This window comes from Netta rufina (assembly GCF_964035555.1).
Source record: "Netta rufina genome assembly, chromosome: 4".
Classification (NCBI taxonomy): Eukaryota; Metazoa; Chordata; class Aves; order Anseriformes; family Anatidae; genus Netta; species Netta rufina.
The window spans coordinates 65,916,664-65,938,015 of record NC_140127.1 but is presented as its reverse complement, the minus strand read 5'-3'; the positions used below and the strand labels follow the sequence as shown (position 1 = coordinate 65,938,015).

General features: G+C 36.1%; 1 protein-coding gene across 2 annotated transcripts in view; it reads left to right on the top strand.

Annotated features, from left to right (window-relative positions):
* The window catches only part of AFAP1 (actin filament associated protein 1), a gene marked incomplete at its 5' end in the record, with an annotated part of 62,143 nt that extends 57,101 nt beyond the window's left edge, over positions 1–5,042 (top strand). For both annotated transcript variants that reach the window (XM_084286175.1, XM_084286174.1), the window contains one exon: positions 4,313–5,042. In XM_084286175.1, the coding sequence (XP_084142301.1) occupies positions 4,313–4,339 (27 nt within the window). In that variant the 3' untranslated portion in view covers positions 4,340–5,042. The remainder of the gene's footprint in view (positions 1–4,312) is intronic.
* Between the last annotated feature and the right edge of the window lie 16,310 nt (positions 5,043–21,352).

Genomic DNA, 21,352 nt, shown 5'->3' with positions numbered 1-21,352 from the left:
TTTGTGGAAGAATTGATAAGTACTTTGACAGACAGATTTAGTTCTACTTCCCTCTCTTTCCCTGTTTTTCTCTGCTCCTTTATAAATTTAATTTGCAAGGTAAGTGGTCTGTGGTGTAAACAGTCCATCCAAAATCCAGTAAGTTATACTAACCAGTATAGCTGAAAAGTGGCTGAAAAGTTATAGTAAGTGTTCTGATGCAACACATTTTCAGGTTTGGTATTTGCCAGCTGACACAGAACAGAATGGTTCTGCATTACAGTTATTGAAAGTGCATTACGCAATTTAACTACTCTTAATGTACATTTCAAGTAGAAATTAATTTAATGTAATCTCACAAGACAAGCTGAAATTTGCATTCGTGTTGTATTGTTACAAGTTTTTTTCCATTTTTGTGCTTTACGTTCAATGAGATTTGCATGACCGTTCTAGTGGGCTGAATTTGCCAGCAACATAAGCACGTGGGCAGCATATAACCAAGGGTGACAGTAATAGCACTGCCCCGAGCTGTTGTTGATTTAGTAATTCACTGCTAATTGTAATTATAAACAATAATAATCTTAGACATCTGTCTTCTTAGTAGACCCTTTCTGTTCTCAAAATAATAAAATACTCCGCAAAATAGGGATTTTTTAAGTAACTTTCCTTAAAAGCATTTACAGTCTTCATTGATAACACACATTTACAGTAATAAATGTGTCAGGCATAAGCCTGGCACCTAAATGTACTAGATTATAAAACATCATAACTCACCAAATGATTTGATTTTATGACACATCCCAGTTTCTCCCTGTGTCTCTCCCAGTCCCCGTTAAGCTCCCTACATTGCCCAAGCCATGAATTAATTCTCATGCTGTACCTTAAGTGAGCACTTTCCCACCCACCTTTCTCCCTCTTTTTCATGGGCATCAATGGCCTTTTCTGTCATTTAAGTCAGATAACAATAATTAAACTGGGAGTAATTAGTTTCAGTTCTATTTAACTTTGAAGTTTGATGTTTCTGTTTCAAACCTGAAGAAGGATTCAGGTACTCTGAAGTACACCAATTATACTATAATTTGTCCCAGACAGGTATTATCACATTTTGTCTTAGATTTGCATGTTAGCTCAGCATTACTGATAAAATATGGTCTAGCAGTTAGAGCACAGTCTTGACAAAAGGGAGCATGGATTTGTTTCAGACGTGCTACAGACTAGACAGGCACATTTAATCGTTAGAGCTGAAGAAACCTGGGCACTATAAAAATCTGAAAAATTTTGATGTAAAGAATACCTTCCAGATGTAGTTAATTTTTGTGTGCAACTTGCACCATAGAGAATGGTGCATCCTGCTGTGCTGTTTGATATCGCTACACTTTGGATGGCACGATATTTTGGTCAAGTCCTTTTGTAGAGGAATCTTGCATATAAAATCAGGCTAATCTGAAAGGCTATGGAGCTAATAAGTGCATTTCCTACCCTGGGAAAAATAACTTAAAGTATCCAATTCAGCTTTAACAGCTTTTTCCTAAAAACTTCATGCACTAAATATTAACGGTGAAATTTTGCTGAATTAGACGGTGCAACCCAAGCTGTGCTCAGCCCATTCGCAAGGAGCAGCAGCCAAATCCTGCCATCAGGTATGCATCTGCAGCACACCCGCCCTTCAGTGGGAGTTAAATGTGCATATGCGAGGGTGGAATTTGGCTCTCAATTCTTTTGGCCTTTTGCAGTTATGAGTGAGCCCAGGCCTTATAGATGTGGCTAAACAAAGGGAGTCACACGTGAGTATCCCAGAGCAGAACTTACTTGGCTCTTGGTGCATGAATGTCAGTGCAATGTGTGGGAGTGAAGCGGATTTCATGTCCGTGCTAATGCTTGTGTATTCAGCAACTGGCAAATCGCCCACTGTTATGGTTGTATAAGCATTCAAAATGCCTTTTTTTTCCTCCTTTTCCTCTCCACTATGCATTTCAATGCACCGAATGCCTCCCTTCTCACTCCGCCCTTGCACCCAGGACGCTGAGCTTGTCACCAGCCACCCTTTTGTTTGCAGCCACCCTCTTGGCACTGTTGTGCTCAGCAGCCCAGAGCACTGCGCTCTTCTCTGCTGGGGCAGCTGCTGCTGCAGAATGTGTGCACTGTCCAGCCTGCTGTGTTAGAGCTGTGTGGCAGAGTGCTGCCCCCAGGGGGGTGTTCTACTCCAGCAGAAATCTCTCCAGATGCATCACCATGAGAGAGAAATGCAGAGGGAAGTAAGAAGACAGATCTAGGGATAAATCTGAAAGCAGCAACAAGGTGGTTGAGTACTTAGACAAACACTGTACATATGTATGCATACAGTTATCTGGATTTTTTTTTAATTTTCCTCATTTCCTCATCAGTTTTTTGGTTGTTGTTGTTTTTGTTTTAAGAATGTATATTTTTCAGCAGTCAGAATGATTTTTTAACCAATTTCGGTAATCTACTGTGCTGGCAATGGGGACTCTAACTAAAATGTAGAAAGTCACAATTTGCATTAGCATTGTGAGTAAAGTAAAATACTCCCAATATCATTGCTGTGCAAGAATAAAGTGATTATTTAAGTGTGTTTCATAGGTCAAGTGACTTTCTAAAATCAAATTTTTATGTGTAGCAAGGAGACTGCAGTGATTGCTTCTAATTTGTTTTCAAACTGTTGTATTGGTGAAGGTCAGCAGCTTACATTTTGCTCATGTTTGGGGCTTGGAGAAGAAAATGAGCACTCCTGGTTTCCCAGCTCTCACTCAGTTTGTCAGTGTTGACTTAAACATTCTTTCATTGACTTGAACCATGCTGGAGCAATGGAAACAAAGGAGATGTTCCTTCGGCACCTGCAGAATAAACTGCTGCTTTCAAGGCTTATTTAACACATATTTAAAAAAAAATAAATATCTTCCCTGTTGCTCAGACAAGGACTTCCTTTAGAGGCTTGGCAGCATAGACTTAGGGAATATATATTTAGCATCCTTTTTCAAAGTAATCTAGAGTTCACCAATCCTGTGTTTTAAGTTTAGGTTTAATTTAATTTAAAGTGTTAACTGAAAAGGGAAAATGCGTTATATCTTAATAAATGGAAAGAAAAAAAAAAACCCAAATTTAAAAAATATTAACCTATTCTATACCTGCTTTATTATTATTTTTTTTCCTCTTATGTTGCTAGAACCAATGACTGTGATTTTAGTGGTGCTTTACTATAGTTGAAGAGGTGTCATGGTCATGCAGCTGTTCAGCCAAACTAATGCTTTTACTGCTTTCAGCAGCAGAAACTGATATTTACATACATAAGTAACAGTTTTCAGCTAGAGCTCTTAAATAGCATGAAATGAGTGTTAAACTCAGGAATTCAGCTTGGGAGCCAACTTAACAGGCTTCCTGCAGAGTATCTCTGCAGAGTCGATGGGTGGGAGAGGAATTTGTAGACCCCGGTTCCTGGCTAGGAACAGCTGTGGAATTGCTCCACAGAGATTACTTCAGCAAGAGGCCAGCTCCTTTGGCACTTCATTATTTCCTGATCTCTGTACGGATGTGTTTAAGGGAGCTGGTACATCATGCATGTCCTAGGCTTGGCCCATCCTTCTTCACATCTTCTCTTCTGATGTAATATTAGGAAGTACTGTAGATATCACCCAAGTCAATAGCAACAAGTTTCCTTAGATGAGGTGTTTAGCTATAGCAAACTCATTGCGACTTTTCACTTCCGTGGCAGAAGAAATGGCAATCATGATACCTTTATCTGAAATACATGGGTGAAAGCATTATAGATCACATGCGTTGCTGTGGATGGTAGGTGTCATTATCTGCAGTTAACAGGCAGAGAAACTGAGGGATGGAAAAGAAAAGGGATTTCTTAAATTTAATGAGCAATAGGTCAACTTGGATTCTGTATATGGGAAATGAAGACAGTGTTACCTAACTTTACGCTGCCTGTAAGCATCTCTTTTTAGCCATAATGTGTGCTTACCAAGAATTTTACAGTAAAAAATGGAAGAGTACGTAAGACTAAAATGACTTGGTGTCAGCTATGAGATATTGAGTGCTTACTTCTCTCTCACATACGTAACTTAGAAAGCCCTAGAAAGTACTAGAAAAAAGTTGCCATAGGTAGTCGCAGAGGGGTGGAGGCTGTGCACAGACCGTATCAGGACATACTTGTTAACATTCTCTAACTAATCTGTGGGCAGATGGCTGGATCCAGTAGTCAGTGGAAATACTGTTACTGACCTCAGCTGGTTTTGGCTTAGCAGATCTGATGACATCAGTGAAATATTTTGATTTCTCTAACATTTTCCATATCTTTCTTTCCCCCTTCCAGGAATGGGAGATGAAAAATGGAACATAAGTATAGCAAAACCACTCACTTTCCATAAAGGCCTTACCTATTATGGACCAAGACATAGGCTGCAAAAGACTCATCTAAAAAGTGGTATCAAGTGATACACCATAAGAGGTTTTTATAATTCTGTTAAGTTAATGGTAGCTTGGCGCTAATTTGCCTGTATTCCCTCTACTGTATTGCTATGTAACTATGTGTGCCCCTTTTTATTACATGTAACTCTTCATTTCCACCTTCATTGGTAACAAAAATGAAAATCAAAAAGCAAACCAACCATAGTACGTAAAAAGAGGCATATAGTTGCAATTGAAAGTTTACTTTGCTGAAACAGTATAGAGCAGCAATGTTAATTACATTGCATCAGATGACCTGAACAGCTCTGAAGATAAGTGCGTTCTTTAAGAATGATGTGAAATCATTTCAGGTATGTGCTCTTGCAGGTAATACTGCCTTGAAGAACTCTGCTTGCCACAGAAGTTGCTGAGCCAAGGTTTGCTCATTAGCAGTCACACTGCTGTCCATGTGGCAAAAGAAAACTGAAGAAATGTGTTCACAGGGTCATTCATGAGCTTCTTGAACCGAGAAGTCAGGAGCTCTTCATTACCACTGGCCTCAGTGGCAGTGCGAAACAGTGGAATGACACAACTTAGCTGTGAAGAGTTCTCTGATACTTTTTAAGACAGTCACTTTTGTCATTGGGAGATAAAAAGCTGCCATGCTTTGAAGAAAAAAAAAAAAAAAAGCATTTTAGTACATTCTCTTTATTCTGAAGCACCAGTCATTTTCAAAGGTCATGTTGTCAAGCAATGATTTGTTCCTGACTTTTTAAAATGGCAAACAGGTATTTTTAGATATTACTTCTTTTCTATACTTTTTGAAAAAGAAAAATGATTGAAATTAATCAACAGATAATGGCAACTCAGAATAGCTTATGTGGTCAGTTTTGTTTTGTTTTTTAAATAATATAGTATTGTTAAACTTGAGTTATAGAACACTGCTGTACTTAGTTTCCTTCGTCTTTTCAGACCTCAGCTATTATTTTTGAGGAAGATGAGACTGAAAGGATGATAATTTTAAGGCTCTTTTTATAAATCTTTTTACAAGGAATTGGGGATTTTTTCAGACAGGAGTCCATTTCTGTTTACTAGGAAATTGTGTCTTGCATTTTAGTCTGTAAAATTGTAGATACCTGTTCTTCTTTGTCTCTATGTCACTCCTACAAAGTTATGTGCAGTAAAATGCCAGCTGAAGTCCTTCAAAATCTCAAGATTGGCTTAAAAAAATCAGGAGAGAGAAAAAAATATATAATAAGTTGGGTTCTTTTAATTTATTCTTTTCTTTTTTTTTTTTTTTTTAAAGCCTTTGGAGAGCTTTCAATCACATTCTCATGATTTTTCTCCTCAACTATGAGGATTAGAAAATTAATTAAAAAAATTAAAATACTACTCATATTTTAAGATAATCAGAGATGTTAGTGCTGGAATCTGTACTTAAGACTTGCAAGTAGAATCACAGAAGCTGGCAACACAGTAGTTATCAGGGATCAAATCCTGTTACTGTCCAGAGGTCCCGTTAAGGACACCAAAGGACTTCCTGAAGGAACTGTTAGGATTGGCAAGCCCAGAGCCCCAGCACAGAGCTAGCAGAAAGACCCAGCACTTAGCAGCTCCCACAAATCAGGTGTATGCCAAGTGGTTTTGAAAAGCGTGTCCATAATGGTGCACACAGAAGTGCTAAATCCTGTTCCCAAATGTGCCAGGCATCACATTGACCCTTAGCAGAGGAGAAATGGGGTCCTAGATTGGAAAAGGCTCTTTGCTTCCTGGGACTGTGCATTGTACAAAGTGCCACAGGAATGCAAATACTATAGGGAAGCAAGTGTCAGTGTGTTTTTCATCGAAAACAGGATTTTTTTTTTTATATTATTTTCAGTCATCTGCTTACTTATTACTGTAAGTGGAGGGCACTTTCTATGCTGTATGACTATGGACTAAACATTACCAAGTTCCCATAAACAACAGCAGAAACAAATTTGAAGCAAAAGTAAGTTCATTTAGGCTTTTTATTTCAAATTAAGTTATTTATTTGTATATTTCAATAAATATTTAATTTATATCTGTACATATTTATGATGCAAATTAGGCTTCTAGTAAACATTTGCAAGGATGTAACAGTTGCCATTAAGAAGTGGTCCCGCATAAAGTAATGCAGAGTAATCGAAAGCCAAATTCCTTTGAGTGAGACTTATTTACCTAATATTAATATTGTATCTTCCATCCCCTTTTGCCCATCCTCCTGCAGAGGCTCCTTATAGCCACTTCCCCACCCTATACTGTATAATTGCGTGTCTCTAATGGTAACATTGCAATTAGCCTTAGTGACATGTCTATTCTTTGTAATGGCCAATGTTTTCAAAGGAGGAAACAAATAAATAAAAACCCACTAGAAATAATCTCTCAATGGACCACATTCAGTGCTGTGAAATGTTCCTTTTTCTTTTTTAATAGTACTGTTGCTGTGCAATTTTTATAAAAAGCAACAGAGCTTGTATTTTCAATGTTTTCAGGATTTCAGGGTCACCAGGCAATCAGTAATAGAACAGTATGACTTTTTTAAAATGAAATTTATTGTATTTTAAACCATTGCATTTCTATGTCTTTTGAGAAAATGTTACACTTCTGCTTCCTCAACAAACTCCTGTTACTATACCAGGTGCTTTTTTATTTTTTTTAATGGGTGATGCTTTTTTAAAAAACAGATCATAATCTTAGGGGATCAAATTTTTTTTTTTTAATGAGATGATTGTGGCAATTTGAATTTTGAAATGGAGAATACTTAATTTAGTATCTTATTTTTTTCATTTATGACACTTTCAAACTAATTGGCCCATGCTGTATGTTGTAAGATAATGTTCTCATATTAAGAATGTAATTATTTCCTTATTGTATTTTTTAAAAAACAAAATCATATTTAAAAATTTCTGTGAAAAAAGCATGAAAGAAACATGAAAAAAGTTTTTGTTTTATTTTTGTTATTGGATTGCCCATTATAATTGACTGTAAATATATTCTTTCTACTGTATTTCTCAATGTATTTAATATTTTTGGCACACATTCATGGAAACTTCTGTTAAAAAAAAAAAAGTCCAAAACAGACCCACCTATAAATGTGTGTCTTAGTAGCTTCAACTAACTTCATGCCTTTCTAGTTTATTCTTCAGGAAGTCTTGCAGAGTGTGAAAAAAGACTGGCACCTGGTAGGTGCGACAGATACAAGACCATTATTAATAAAGTTACCTGTCATAAATAAAAGAAGTATTTGCATTGTTGTTTCCTGTTATTAAAAAAAAAAAAAAAAAGTATATAAAAGTGTATATAGTATATAAAGTATATATATTTCTTTATGTCACTTTTTTTTGTATCACATTAAAATGTACATTTTTTCTTCAACTTGAATACACTATATCTAAAAGAGAGCCCAGCAATGGAAAACAGCAGTTCAGTGCATTTAGCACTCAAAGCAGAAGGCACTGCTTATCTATTGTCACTATTTGCTTAGATGTCAAACCAATTAATAAATAACATAGTGTACATTTTTATGTACAGTGATAAAAATTACCCCAGAGAAATTAAAGTAGATCAAAATCAGACTGCACTAATTATCAGGCAAGATAACTGTGATTATAGCAATTCCTTATAGATGACTGAAAGAAGAGATTGCATAATGATGTGCCATAAGTATTCCTTGTTGCTTTCCCTAGATTTAGCTCTCACCACCACCACCACACTAAAGTTATTACTGAATGTCAAGTTTAAGTAGAAAATACATTTCATCTTACTAAATTCATGGAAGCAGCCTAATTGGTTTCCTTTCTGTACTCACAACCTCCTTGATCTTAGGAGAAAAAGATGGCCAGCGTATGTAAAACATGTCATTGTGATATAACTAATAAGAATTGTGTCACAAGTAGACACAGCTTTTTGTCTACTTAATCAAGGCTTGTAATATTTCACTACTCTTCATGCAATTAAAAAGTCTTCCACCTCAAAAGCAAAGCAAACTATTAATATTTCTCTAGAGAAAGTAAGAATGTTTGTAGGAAATATATATACACTACATATATACAATTATATATAACACATATATTATATATAATATAATAATTATATTATATAACAATATATATATAACAATATAATTAATTATACAAATCAATTATATAAAAATTGTATACAATTGTATATACATATTTTATATAAAATATATTTATTTAGAATAGTTGTAATATATACTGTTATTACAGTATAATAATATATAAGCAAAAATTAGAAAATGAATATCTTAATTTACTTAGACTCATGGCCTAAAAATGCCTTATAAATGAACTTAATGGTGTTTTTATTTAAACTAAATTTAATATTGTGTCTGCATACCAAAGGCATCCAATGATGTGAAAGACCTCACCAACACCTTAGCTTACTCCATTGAGGCACCAAAATTATAACTATTGCAGTGCTTTAATGCTAGATTCTTTATCACCCCTGTGACCTTTTCTAAAAAAAAAAAAAACAAAAACAAAAAAAAGTTGTCTGAAAGTTGAGAATCACCAGGCATCCCTTTTACACTGGGATGTCATTAGTCATGAAGTGCTAAGAGGTCTGTGAGGCTTCTAGGAAAATAACATATTCTGCTTGAATTTTTCAGTACACTTTTGACAAGGTCCATCACAAAGGAATCTTAAATAGCTACTGGATAAAAGGAAAAAGCTTAGTAGGATAAATAACTGGTTGCTAAAAAAAAAAAAAAAAAAAAAAAGAAAAAGGAAAGAAAGAACAAAAAAATCACAAATTCTTTTTTTCCAGTGGCCCTGAGCCTTAGGATACCACAGGGCTGGGGTCTGGGGCTTGTGCATATCAGAATATTCAGAACTAACTGAAAAAAAACAGAAGTGAGATGAAAAAAAGTCTGTTACTGTTTCAGGATATTAACACTAAAATCCAACTACAAGGATTTGCAGAAACTTCACCAGTGATTAAAATGTCAGAAGAAATACAATGTCAATAAATGTAGAAAGAACTGCCAAAGATAAGAAAAGAGAAACAATTCCGCAAAATAATCCAGATGTAATTATGAGTGCTGACATAGCTCTGACTACACTCAAAGATGATCATGGATCATAGTTAGGTCAAAGAAAATATCCATGTATTGCATAGTAACAATGATAATAACGATAACAAAACAACCAGCAAATACCCTGTGGTTTAAAACACAGCACAAAGTTCCAGACCCTGCCTGGTTGAGACATACGTAATATCACAACACATGCTGTCAGCAGCAAAACATCTTCAGCTGTAGCAATATGTCATCCAGGCACCACACGTCCCCATGACAAAGATGAAGATAACACTCAAACAACTGCTGTGCACCAGAACTTGTGCAAAGTGGTAAATACTCTGATAGCTCCACTGACTTCTTTAGGACCCATAAAACTTCATCCAAAGTCTGGACATTGAATGGCATAAATAGATAGGCTGGTGATGGTACAAAAGCAAGAGAGACCCCTCCATACAGGGAAAAATATTGATATTAAAATGAAATCCAAAGGGGGAAAAAGATAAGGGTTTCTTCTGAAGAAAGAAATCTGAAGGAGGGCGAGGAATATGTTAGAAAGTTAAAAAAAAAAAATCACTACCAGAAAGAGAATGTGACTAGGGAATGAAATAGTCTGTGTCACTAATAGTACAAACTCTCAGGGTACCAAAATTAATGGGGCAGGTTCAAAACAACACAGAGGTACTTTCCCTCACTGTGTGATTCAGCTGTGGAACTCATTGCCACAATGTTATGGATGCTAAAAGCTTATACAGGCCCATAACTATAAAGAAAATTCATGGCAGAGAAGAATTACTTAAGGCTATTTGACACAAAGCTACCACAAAGCTACCAGCTCTGCTGCAGAGAGGTCCAGCTCCACAGTAAATGGAAGCTGGAAGCACGCACTGGGTAAGTATTGTATGCTTCCTCCTCTTCCCCTGACATACTCGTATTGATAAATGAAGCTGGTTTCTCTCAGAAATGACTTATTTAATTTTTCCAACCACTAGTTACAAAAACATTCTTTCCTATAAAATAATGTATCATATTCTTTTCAATTTGATTTTTAATGCAAACATCTGTCTCAAGATCAAGACAATGCAACATTATTGCTTCAGAATATATTAGATAATTGAAATAATTAGAGGAAAGATATTCCTCTTCAATGAGCTCTCCTGATGACGGGGAAATAATTTTCCTATTAGATTTTGCTTCACACAGTCTCAAGTTAAACATAAATGAAAAGCTTCATTCTTGGTTTCATTAATTTTTCAAGAGACTAATAACTGCTGTCACTGAATTATTGATTGGAATTACTACTTTTTTAACTTTTTTTTTTTTAGCACATACTACTATTTTTTATTTTTTTTTTTAGGTCAGCTTATGGTATGATGCTGTAATGATGAAATGCTGAGAAAGGACCCTTTTATCATGTTAAAAATATACTGAGCAGCATTTGCAGCATTTTGCATCATCTTTTGAAAACCATGAAGGTCAGAGTACAGTAACATTTTCACCACAGCAGCTGGAATCATATAAAAGCAAAGTATCTTTTAAGGCATAAATCACAAAAATTAAAAAAAAAAAAAAAGTCTCTTAATGGAAAACAGGAAAAAATATTGGCTGATGTTTATGACTCAGAAGTTTTATTACAGAGACATAATTCATGATGATGCTGAAACCAACTAGACTTCAAAATAACATAGCAATTAATATGGCTTTGAGGAGGACAGCAAAGAAAACAGAAATGAAGCAATTATCTTATCCTTATTTTCCATGGAAATTGGTTTGTAAGGTAAAGTAGCCCTTTAGGTTAAATGTTGGCAAGTTTCCTGAGGTGGGTTATTTCCAGGAGCATCTTGTCTCCCTGTTCTCACTTCTGTCCTTCCAAAGCAGAAGCTTTCCTCTGAAAGAGCTTGTGGAACATCATTAAAAATAAGAGGGTTTAGGGTTTCTTTTGGTTTTGTTTTTATTTATATCAGAGCATGAAATTTGGAAAATGAAACAGTCACTTGAGATTCAACAGGCCACATTTTTTTAGTGACAGATTGCAGTTTAAAGTCTCAGCTAGCCACAATACAGGATTAGAGAAATTGAAATGACAATCATTAAAATGTCTTCAAGCTGAGGCACTCAAGAAGGGAAAGCCTCAAGCTCATTTCTGAACCCAGCCTTACATTTAGCAGGATGTGCCATGGGGTAGGATCCCATTCCCCATCCTGCATGGCTCCTCTAACTGCTTTGTCTTTTGGCCATGACCATCTGAAAGTGTTAAACTAGGGCAGAACATTCACACTAAGAATATTAAGTTTGAATTTATATTTTGGATTTTTTTTTTCCCTTTCCCAGCTTCAGGATTTCACTAGAACAGCCAATCTGCACAGCAGCAACCACCTATCAGCAAAACCAAAACTGTATTACAGCAGTAAATCTGAGCTAAGTCTGAGCAGTCTGTCCAAATTTTAAACCAGGAAGGAATTTCCATATTGCATGGCTGCGCAGAATATTCTGGCCTTAAAAGTACAGTGACTTTAGCAAAGAAAGACAGTTTTTGCTAGGATCAGTCACAAAAGAGCACTTTGAGAGCTGGGGCAAAATCCTTGCAGACAGCTGGCTCAAGGACAGGTTTGGATTTGCAGACCCTTCAATTTTGTAAGGAGGATGCAGCTCCTACATAGTACAGGCAGGAAGTGAGTGGGATAAAGAAAAGCCAATACAGGTAATAAAGAAAAAATGAGTAAATAAGGAGTAAGTAGTGTGTGAAAATGCCAAAGAAAACAGAAAAGATCTGAACAAAGACACAGGAAGGTCAGAAGAACACACAGCTTTGTTCTATTTATGGCTGTTTATTGCAGGGAGATCAAGGTTAAAACCTGCTGAATTCTTTCATTCTTAAGCTAGACAGAAATTTTCGGCCTTTGATTCAGCAGCATTCTGGGAGAACATTTACTTTTCTTTGGCTGTAATTGCATGGCTTCCCTCTCACCACAGAGTGTCACCCTCACACCAGTTATACCGCAGCTCAACTCCACTAGGGGAAGAGGCAAAAAGGCGACGTCCTGTAATGATGTGCAGGAGGAGGAGATGAGGCTTTGCTGCAGCCTTACCGTACAAGTTTGCTGCTAATGACTTACAAACCAAAATGCCCACAGACTCTGAGGACTGCTTAAGCCGTTTCCCCTCCACAAAACCCATAAGCTGCTTCACAAGAAAACAAAACAACAACAAATAGTTTAGAACCAAATTTTATTAAAGAAAAACCTGTAGTGCAGGTTCTTGGGACAAATGCATACCTTTGGATGCAGTGGAGTACACAGGTATGTATACAGTAGTTTGCCTGCTACATGTTTGGAAGCTGAAAGAGACTGTGATCAACTGTTCTGCACAGTTCATCATCATCATTAAAAGTTGCCAAAAACTTGGTTGTGGACCACTAACAGATACTTGGTTATGTGTGTGCACTACATATTGCAAAGACTTTTGATTAAGCTATTAATTGTGCAATTGAATCACAGTTAAGTGTTACATCAAGCATATTCAAACATATATTTATTTGATTTTTTCTTCTCAAAAACAGCACGTCACTACAAAACTGCCATTAAATGTTACATATTTACAAAAATATACAAATAACACTTTTCCCCATTTATGACAATGCACCAGTTATGGATTAATCTTGTTCTTCCCTTAAGTCCTGATACCGTATACAAAGAAACCCAGCCAAAGTCAAGGTTTCCCGAAAGAAAAAAAAAAAAAGTAAAATAGGAAAAATCTAGTATGGATTTCACATATATTAAAATGTGCAAAGGCAAAAGGAGAGAACAGCACACTTGCGTCTGTTAAAGGTATGGACTACAGCATACTGATTACTACTAAGAGCCTGTACCTGGACTGGAAGAGCCTCTGTATCAGAAATCCATTTAGAAACACAGTGTTAAGCATTTGTTGACCATACTCTAAAAAAGCAGTTGTGATTAGTTCAAAAACTAAGCGCTGCCTTCATTGTAATTAGCTTATGTGCATACAAAATACATGCATGTGAACCATGGGAGTAGGAATTACATGTGAAAATTAGTCACTCACCTGTGTGCATATGGATACAGCAAGACGACAACTGATTTTAGCCTGCAGGTACATTTCAAACTCCCTGTGGATGAACAGCTTTCTTCTGGAACAAAAGGTTTACCTGACAAATTCTGTGAACCTGCATGGCCATAAATTTGGGCAGAATTTGGCCCTGCAAGGCCTAATAAGTAATTCTCCACATGGAACAACAGGGCAGTGAAGACCACTTTGTGAATCTTCACAACTAGCATGTCAAGCCTAGTTCTTACTTTATTGGCTTTTCTTTCTTTACCAAGACCTGAAGCTCTAATTAGCCTGAAGATATTATTTGAGCTTGGTTTAGTCTTTTTTTCCCCTTTATTCCCACAGGCAATGCCAGCAAATGTATATGATTTGTCCAAGCCAGGGATTTGTCCGAATGAGGGATTTTGGACCCACATGTGTTGGAACAGCCACAGATGCAGTGTAAATAAGACCACATAAATCCTTTACTCTTCAAATGGAAAACTCTCCATTCCAACTCTCACTGTCTCTCAAATCTTTCTCCAATACCGAATCCAGGGTGAATTGATATTCCTAGTGTAGATTCATAAGCGCAAAGTTATGGTACTATGATACTTTCATTTAAGTGAAAAAGGGTGATAGCTGATGCCTTCTAACACCACATTTGCAATATACTGGTGTGATATTCTTTAGAACCACCTTCCCTTTTGCAAAAAAACACACCTATGATTAATGGAAGGAGAAATCACAGTAGCTGTACACAATTGTGAATTTAAGTGGTAAGTAAAGCACAAAAGGTGTAAGCTTCCCAAAGCACCCTACCAGCTGATCAAGTTCCCTACCTCTTTCATGCTGCTATTCCTTTGCAATGTTTTCCTTGTATTTTTCTCACTCATACAAAAGAAGATAAAAATGAGTTAATCTTCTTTTGACTTCAAACCAGCTGGCTGGCAGAACCACAATCGGAGAAAAGTAACTCAGAAGAGACTGGGATCAAGAGGGGAGAATTCAAGTGTACTTCTCCATGTGATTAGGTTTTCTCTCCAGAGTCCTCTGCCCTGCAGCAAGTTCATCTCATGCCATACACCCGTGAGGAAATGATTCATAACATGTCAGTGACAAATAAAGAAAGAAGCTGTACTCAAATGCCTGGTGTGTATAGAAAATATAAGAACTCTGAGTTCCTAAAACTAAAATTTCTAGACACTTTTTGAGAAAGTCCAGTGTCTAGTGTTTATCTTTAGGAATACTATGCCTACTCACCAACTTCATCTGTCCTCTCTAAATTTTATAAAATTACATGTCATAGAGGGATTCTAGCAAATTACATTTAATCACTATAAATCCAAGACACATAGCTAATCCATAAAATAACTCTTCTCCCTTGCCTCCTAACTCAGTGCCATTCTAAGGAGGAGCACCATAAAGAAACGGCCTGCAATCATCCGAGGTAAGGCTACATTAGAGCTACCTGTGAAGCACACATACATGCATCCTGGCTGCTGGGAAGCAAATGCTTTTCCATCAAGTATGATATTGCTGTGTGCTCTCTAAATTATAAGTAGAAATTAATGCTGATAATTTAGCATTGTCATGTTCCTGGTGCCGCAGCAATTTAGATTCATGGTTGAAAGCCTCTGTATGCAACCAACAAAACTTAATATAATATATGTGTCATTACAAATTAAAAGAAGCTCCAAAGCTTAAGAAAAATATAACATCAAAAACTTGTGGCAAAATCATACACACTGATTATATTGCCTTTCTCCCTGCATTTCCCTGTCCTGTATAATCCTGTGCTCCTCTCCCTCCTGCATCTCTCTTACATACACTTCCTCTCTAGCCTAGGTTCTATCCTACAAAAATAGCTCTGAGTTTTTCAATTACTTCGTCCCCATCATCTTCTGCAAGCTCCCCGACAAGAAGATTCTGCCAAACCCATATGGTTACAGCTTAAACTTGCATATTAATGAGCTTAAGAGAGAGTTATTTGCCTCTGCATCCAGGAAAGGTTGCATACAAACATGACAAACCATTCCCAAGACAACTGATCCCTGGTCCTGCTTTTCCCCATAGCAGTGGACTCTATCTCGCCTATTCTTCATCTTCAGGTTGTACCATTTTATCTAAAAGGCTATGTAGTATCTTGGTCCTCAGCAACCCAAACTGAAATACATATGCAGCCCAATGGCTGTCAGGATGTCTCTGCCCAACTTTGCTGCTGTCCTTTATTTGCCAGTTTGAAGGGCAGACAAAGAAAGCCAGCCCTTGCTGTGCTCCAGGAGGCTCATGCCAACACCATATCTCCTCCTCATAACCTGAAGTTAGGCAAAAGGGGGTATTTGGGAAATCATGGGTTTAGTTGTCTGCCAATTAAATGTATTTCTTCCAATGAAGAGAGACAGTGAGATCAGGAGAGAAAATGCTGGTTATAGCTTACCACTCCTCCAGGGAGGACAACACTGATCCCAATTTCAGGACGAAGTATCTGCTCTCTGGGTCAAAGAGATGAGAGAAGGGCAGGAATGGCAAAAGGGAAGAGTTCCAGAAAGATTTATAGAAAATGAGAGCCAAAATTTAACATGAAAATATCAAAAGAAGTGAAAGTGGGAAAGAAACAAGAAGAAAATGCAGAGAGACAAAACATAGGGACGTACATCAGCTAAGATAATACACCAGAGCTGAGAGAAAAGAGAGGGATGGGGAAGAGATGGTGATTCCTCTTGTTAGCATTCAAGACACAGATAGAAACAGAACACAAAGCAAAACAAATGCATGGAAGAAAGAAAAGTGGACTGTAGAGAACTGTTATCAGGAGGAGGAGGCAGGCAAGGCAGAGCAACAGATAGCAGCAATAATGAAACAGAACAGCAGGAGAAAAAAGAGTATGGAGCGAAAACAAGGGAAAACAAAAGAGAATAGAAATTCATATAAATTTTCCTATGTAGTGTCACCAATTACTTATCAAAGAGTTCCAAGCATTAAACAATGCAGGTCACCTCTCTGAAGACCAGCATCTCAAAAGATAAACCAAAAAAAAAAAAAAAAAAAAGTAAAAAAAAAAAAGTGCCTTTACCAGCTTTACCAGCAAGCAGAGATAGTAAATTGGGCATTTTACGATGTTTGTGATGATACTCTGTAACTGTAACCATTTAAATATCCTTATGTGTATCTGGTACATACAAATTGTGTATTGAAAAGTTCTCTAGTTTTATCAGTTGTGAATTGCCTACGTGCATGTTACTGCTCTTTGAGATGTACAAATTCTGTGTAGTCCTGCCCATTCGTAACACATAACAAGATTGTCTGTCTCAAAAAACATGTGGATACAAGTCTGCTGTTTTTTTCTGTATGAGCTGTCCTCATTAAAAAGCATTGCTTTCACCATTTCAGATAGATTTATTTTCTAAACTCTTTTAACTTAACAAGCAAATGGCGTGAATTAATATATATATACATTTAACGAGAATATGCCAATTCTTGCCCTTTGATCTGCAAGAGCAGACAGTGTCAGACAGAAATGAATGTAAGTACCAAAAGCTGGCTAAAATTAGCAACAAATTACATAGAAATATAAGACATGCTAAGAAATTTACTTGGAAAGCCTGAATTTACCGGTGATCAATAAACTCATTACACCCTTAAAAGTATGTGCATCAAAGGCAACTACTGCTGCATGTATTATTGCTGCGCAACAAGGCTTTATGTCCACTGCATTGCAACAAATTGTTATAAAGATGCAAATTCTACAGAAACTCAGAAATCAAGTCTGATTAATTAAGCTCAAGTTTACCTAATGCCTTCAGTGTGTTGCAAGGAAATAATTTTAAACTAAATTACTTGTGTGAAGGAAAAAATCTACTTTTTTCAGGACTACAAAATGTCATTCCTAAAAAGAAAACTAACCTAAAAGAGGGACAAGAATATGCAATTAAGTATACGTATTTGAAGAGATATTTTATATCTATATATATTAAAAGACAATATTTGAATACAAACCATAACAGCTCTTTGATAAGAATGTTATTTTGTCCAGCATATTCATAGCCTAGCACTGCCTACAGGGCTATATTGTACATACAGAATATGTATTTCTAAGCCTTCCAGTATTTCTCATCTTAAATACTGTCTCCAGAAGATCACCACAGCTACTGTCATGTAAACTAGCTGAAAATAGTAATTCTGATAAGCCTAAAACAAGGGAAAAAAAAAAAAAAAAAAAAAAAAAAAAAAAGAGAGAGAGGGAGAGATGAAAAGAACGAAAATCTTCCAGTTGGTCATACATTGCTTCACAATTCACATTTTACATACTTTGTTACTCCATTTAACAGGAGAAAAAAAAATGAAGTTCTGAAGACTTAAAGAAATAATACCTGGCATATTAAAAACCGTGAAACTAACTTACTATAGGTATCAATTTCAGGAAAAAAAAAATCTGAAAATACATTCTTTAGTCTTCATACCATTATGAAGAACAATTTGTGCAGATTACTAGTCTTTATTTCCCTGACAGTATATATAGCCCTCTGTACTCTATGCAAAATATTTGAAATGAAAGGAAAAAAAATTAGTCCATTAAACAGTTCCTGTTCAAATTTGGGAATCGACTTGTAGGCCATCTAGGCATTGTGAAACCCTTCTGCACTCCCACCAGCTGGAGGTAGCAAAAAGAAAGGGAAGAAAAGCTGCAGAGGCGGTCAGCCAGGTAGGAGGGCTGACTTATGAAAGAAGATTAAAAAATTAAAGAGTGCACAGCTTGACATTTTCCAAAGACTGCAGGGCTCAGCTTCTAATTGCAAAAGCTAACTGGGTGTCTGAGATACATCAAAACTTGTCACTTTGATGACTGTAGTCTGAAAGTAAGTGAAAAACATTATATATGTAACCACGAAAGGAATAAACATTTAAATGGCAGTCAGAGGGCAAATACTGAAATACTGAAAGGAAATAAAGAATATTAAAATATCGACAGTGTTATAAAAATGCTCTAAGCAGACACTGTAACTACTTCTAGACACTTAAATGTTCTTCTAATGGAAGTTTTAGAAAGACTTTCACAGAGTAGTAAGATTAAGCTATATGCCAGTCTCAAAGAAAGTTGTAGAATAAATAAGCAATTGGGGCTAGAATAGAGAAAATATGGTAGGAAGCTAGGATGGTCTAGAATATCCATCAAAGTTTTGCATCTCAAAACCTAATATTTATAAAGGTAAATGCTAATAAATTTATTTCTGGTGGTAAGCCGGTATTTTGAGAGAAATTTGCACTTTCTTCTAAAACTCTGAAATTAAAATGAAGATGGAAAAAACACAGCAATATCAATCGACATACAAAAGCAACTCCAACTGTAAATAATTCGATAATGAAATAAAAATTCTTGTCCTCTTTTCCCCAAAGCCACATTAAAACAAACAGCCACATCATAGTTTTAGAAGAAACAAAGGAAAAACCTTCAACTGACATTGTCATCAATGCTACTGATTTAGCAACATTGTATTCAAATTTAAATAACGTTAAAATTCAAAACTTATCAGAATCATTGCTTTGTCATCAAAAAGCTACTACAAAGGCAGTAAATTTAATTTCTTAAAAATGAAATATATATACATATATCTTTGAGCAAGTATTTATGTAAGGAGGATAGAAACCAATGCAGTCACATTCTGCTACTCTCTATTAAAGAAGCGACATGCCATAATAGAGTATTCCCACTAAAGGGATTTTTCAGCAGACTAAAAACAGATAACCAACATAATAACGTCAGCTGAAATCTGCTTTGTACTATGAGCTAGTAATCACAAAACATTGATTTGTCTCTGTCTGTCTAGAGGACAGTAATTTAACAAATCATCTACTTTACGTGAATGAATGCTGCTCTCACTGGTCAGTGAAAGCAGAAAACTCAAGAATAATATAATTCAATGAGAATATCCTCAAAATGTTCAAAGAAATTGGATATCAATTGGAGCTATAACAACATCTTGCCTCAGGCTGGCATCTTCTATTTCTTCACAGTTGCTTCCACCACCATCTTTTAAAGGGTATAAAAATATACATTGGTTTATATTGCTTTTATTTTTAAGAAATTAATTTACACTGGGGGTGTGTGGTTGTCTGTAAATTTATTCTGAGCATTTCTGAGCACATTATATGAGTAGACCATCCTAAAGCTGTCTCAAACATCCAGTGTCAAAAGGGAAACCACAGTTAACAACTGTAAATCTTGATGGCTTCACATCAGAACTCCTTGGAGCATTCTTAGAAGTACCAGGTGTTTTTGAACTTGCAAATACGTGTGAGTTTAAGAAGGCCACAAGTTCTAAATGTTACCAATACAATACCAGTTTTGTTGTTTCTGGTTTTAGTATATTTTGTTGTCAATGCTGATAGGTATCATTATATCCAATGGATAAGACTTTTGACAAATAACACTGCAGAAAGCAAGTTTAAGATACTAGGATGCAAATTAGCAAGATCACAGCCCATGTTGCAATGCTACTCTGCATACGGTCCAATAACAGCTTTCAACCGAAATTACCTTTTTTTTTTTCCTTTTATTCTTTTTAACAGTTATGTACCTGTTTCGTTTATGGATGTTTTACATTTACATATAATTGTGGTTTGTTTCAGTATACTACCTTAAATTACAGCAATAGTAAGTAAAAAAAAAAAAAAAAAAAAAAAAAAAAAAAAAAGGAAATAAAAAGTGAGACTATTAATATTATATATACTCACATAATTCTTTCACTCTAAAGGTCCCGGAGAAACAGTAATTAATTTAGCCTCACAACGCTTCTGTAAGGATTACTAATAATTACTATCAGCCCCATTTTACAGGTGGGGAAACTGAGGCACATACAGGTTAAGTAGCTTGCCCAAAGTCTGGGTACAGAATCTAGGTACCTGACACCCATCTTCCATTTCTTATCCATCAATTCACCCTTGCTCACTAACAAGTTTAACTGGAGTACATACGAATACTGCATGTACAAATGCATACATGTGTGCCTAGCAATTGTGCATAGAAAGAACTCTCTGTTCTTTTTATGAATGTAAAAGGATTTTAGATACCTATCAAGGATGTATATATATTTACATAGCCTTTAAGATGCTAAGATGTCCTGCATGCAGTTCAAGAGATTCAAAACCTAATGCTGTGAGAATTTTCATTTAAAGATAAACCATGAATGGGAAAACGGGCATGGTATTTTTCTCAATTTTTAATAACTCATTTTAAAGTTATTCTTGCCAAGGAATCAAAGGTTTCCTTTATTATATGCTGGGTATTGCTAATACAGTTACGGTGATACTGACATCTCTTTAGAAAACAGTGCTTTTAAGACATGACAAACCAACCTCACACAAGTGCTGCATGAATCAGATTAATTAGCTTTGAAAAACATTATTACAGGCACTATATTGTGCTGCGTTAATTAGAGTATCAAGCAGTTAAATATTCTACGGTTTTCCAAAAGACTCCTGTTGTCAGAGACACAAATCACCCTGTATTACATACACAAAAGTAGTTGTTAAAGCATAAATTAGATGTGTGACCTAGTTCCAACAGTGTCCTTCACTGATCAGATAATCTGTGGAAGAAAGATCCCAAACTAGGATTTCCATCCTACGCCTTGTTCATGAGGCAAATCCCCTACTCACCTGCCCCACACCTACTACAGATTTATTTCACAAGTATAAGCAAGCTGTTTGCAATACTATTTTACTCTTTCCCAGCTCATTCCCCCTAGAAAGAGCTGAAAGGGCTGGTGAGAAGGGGAAGCCTCTGGTGCAAGAATCCTGAGAGTTTCCAATGCACAGCACATTTTGTATTTGTACTCTTCAAGAAATGCAGACTCA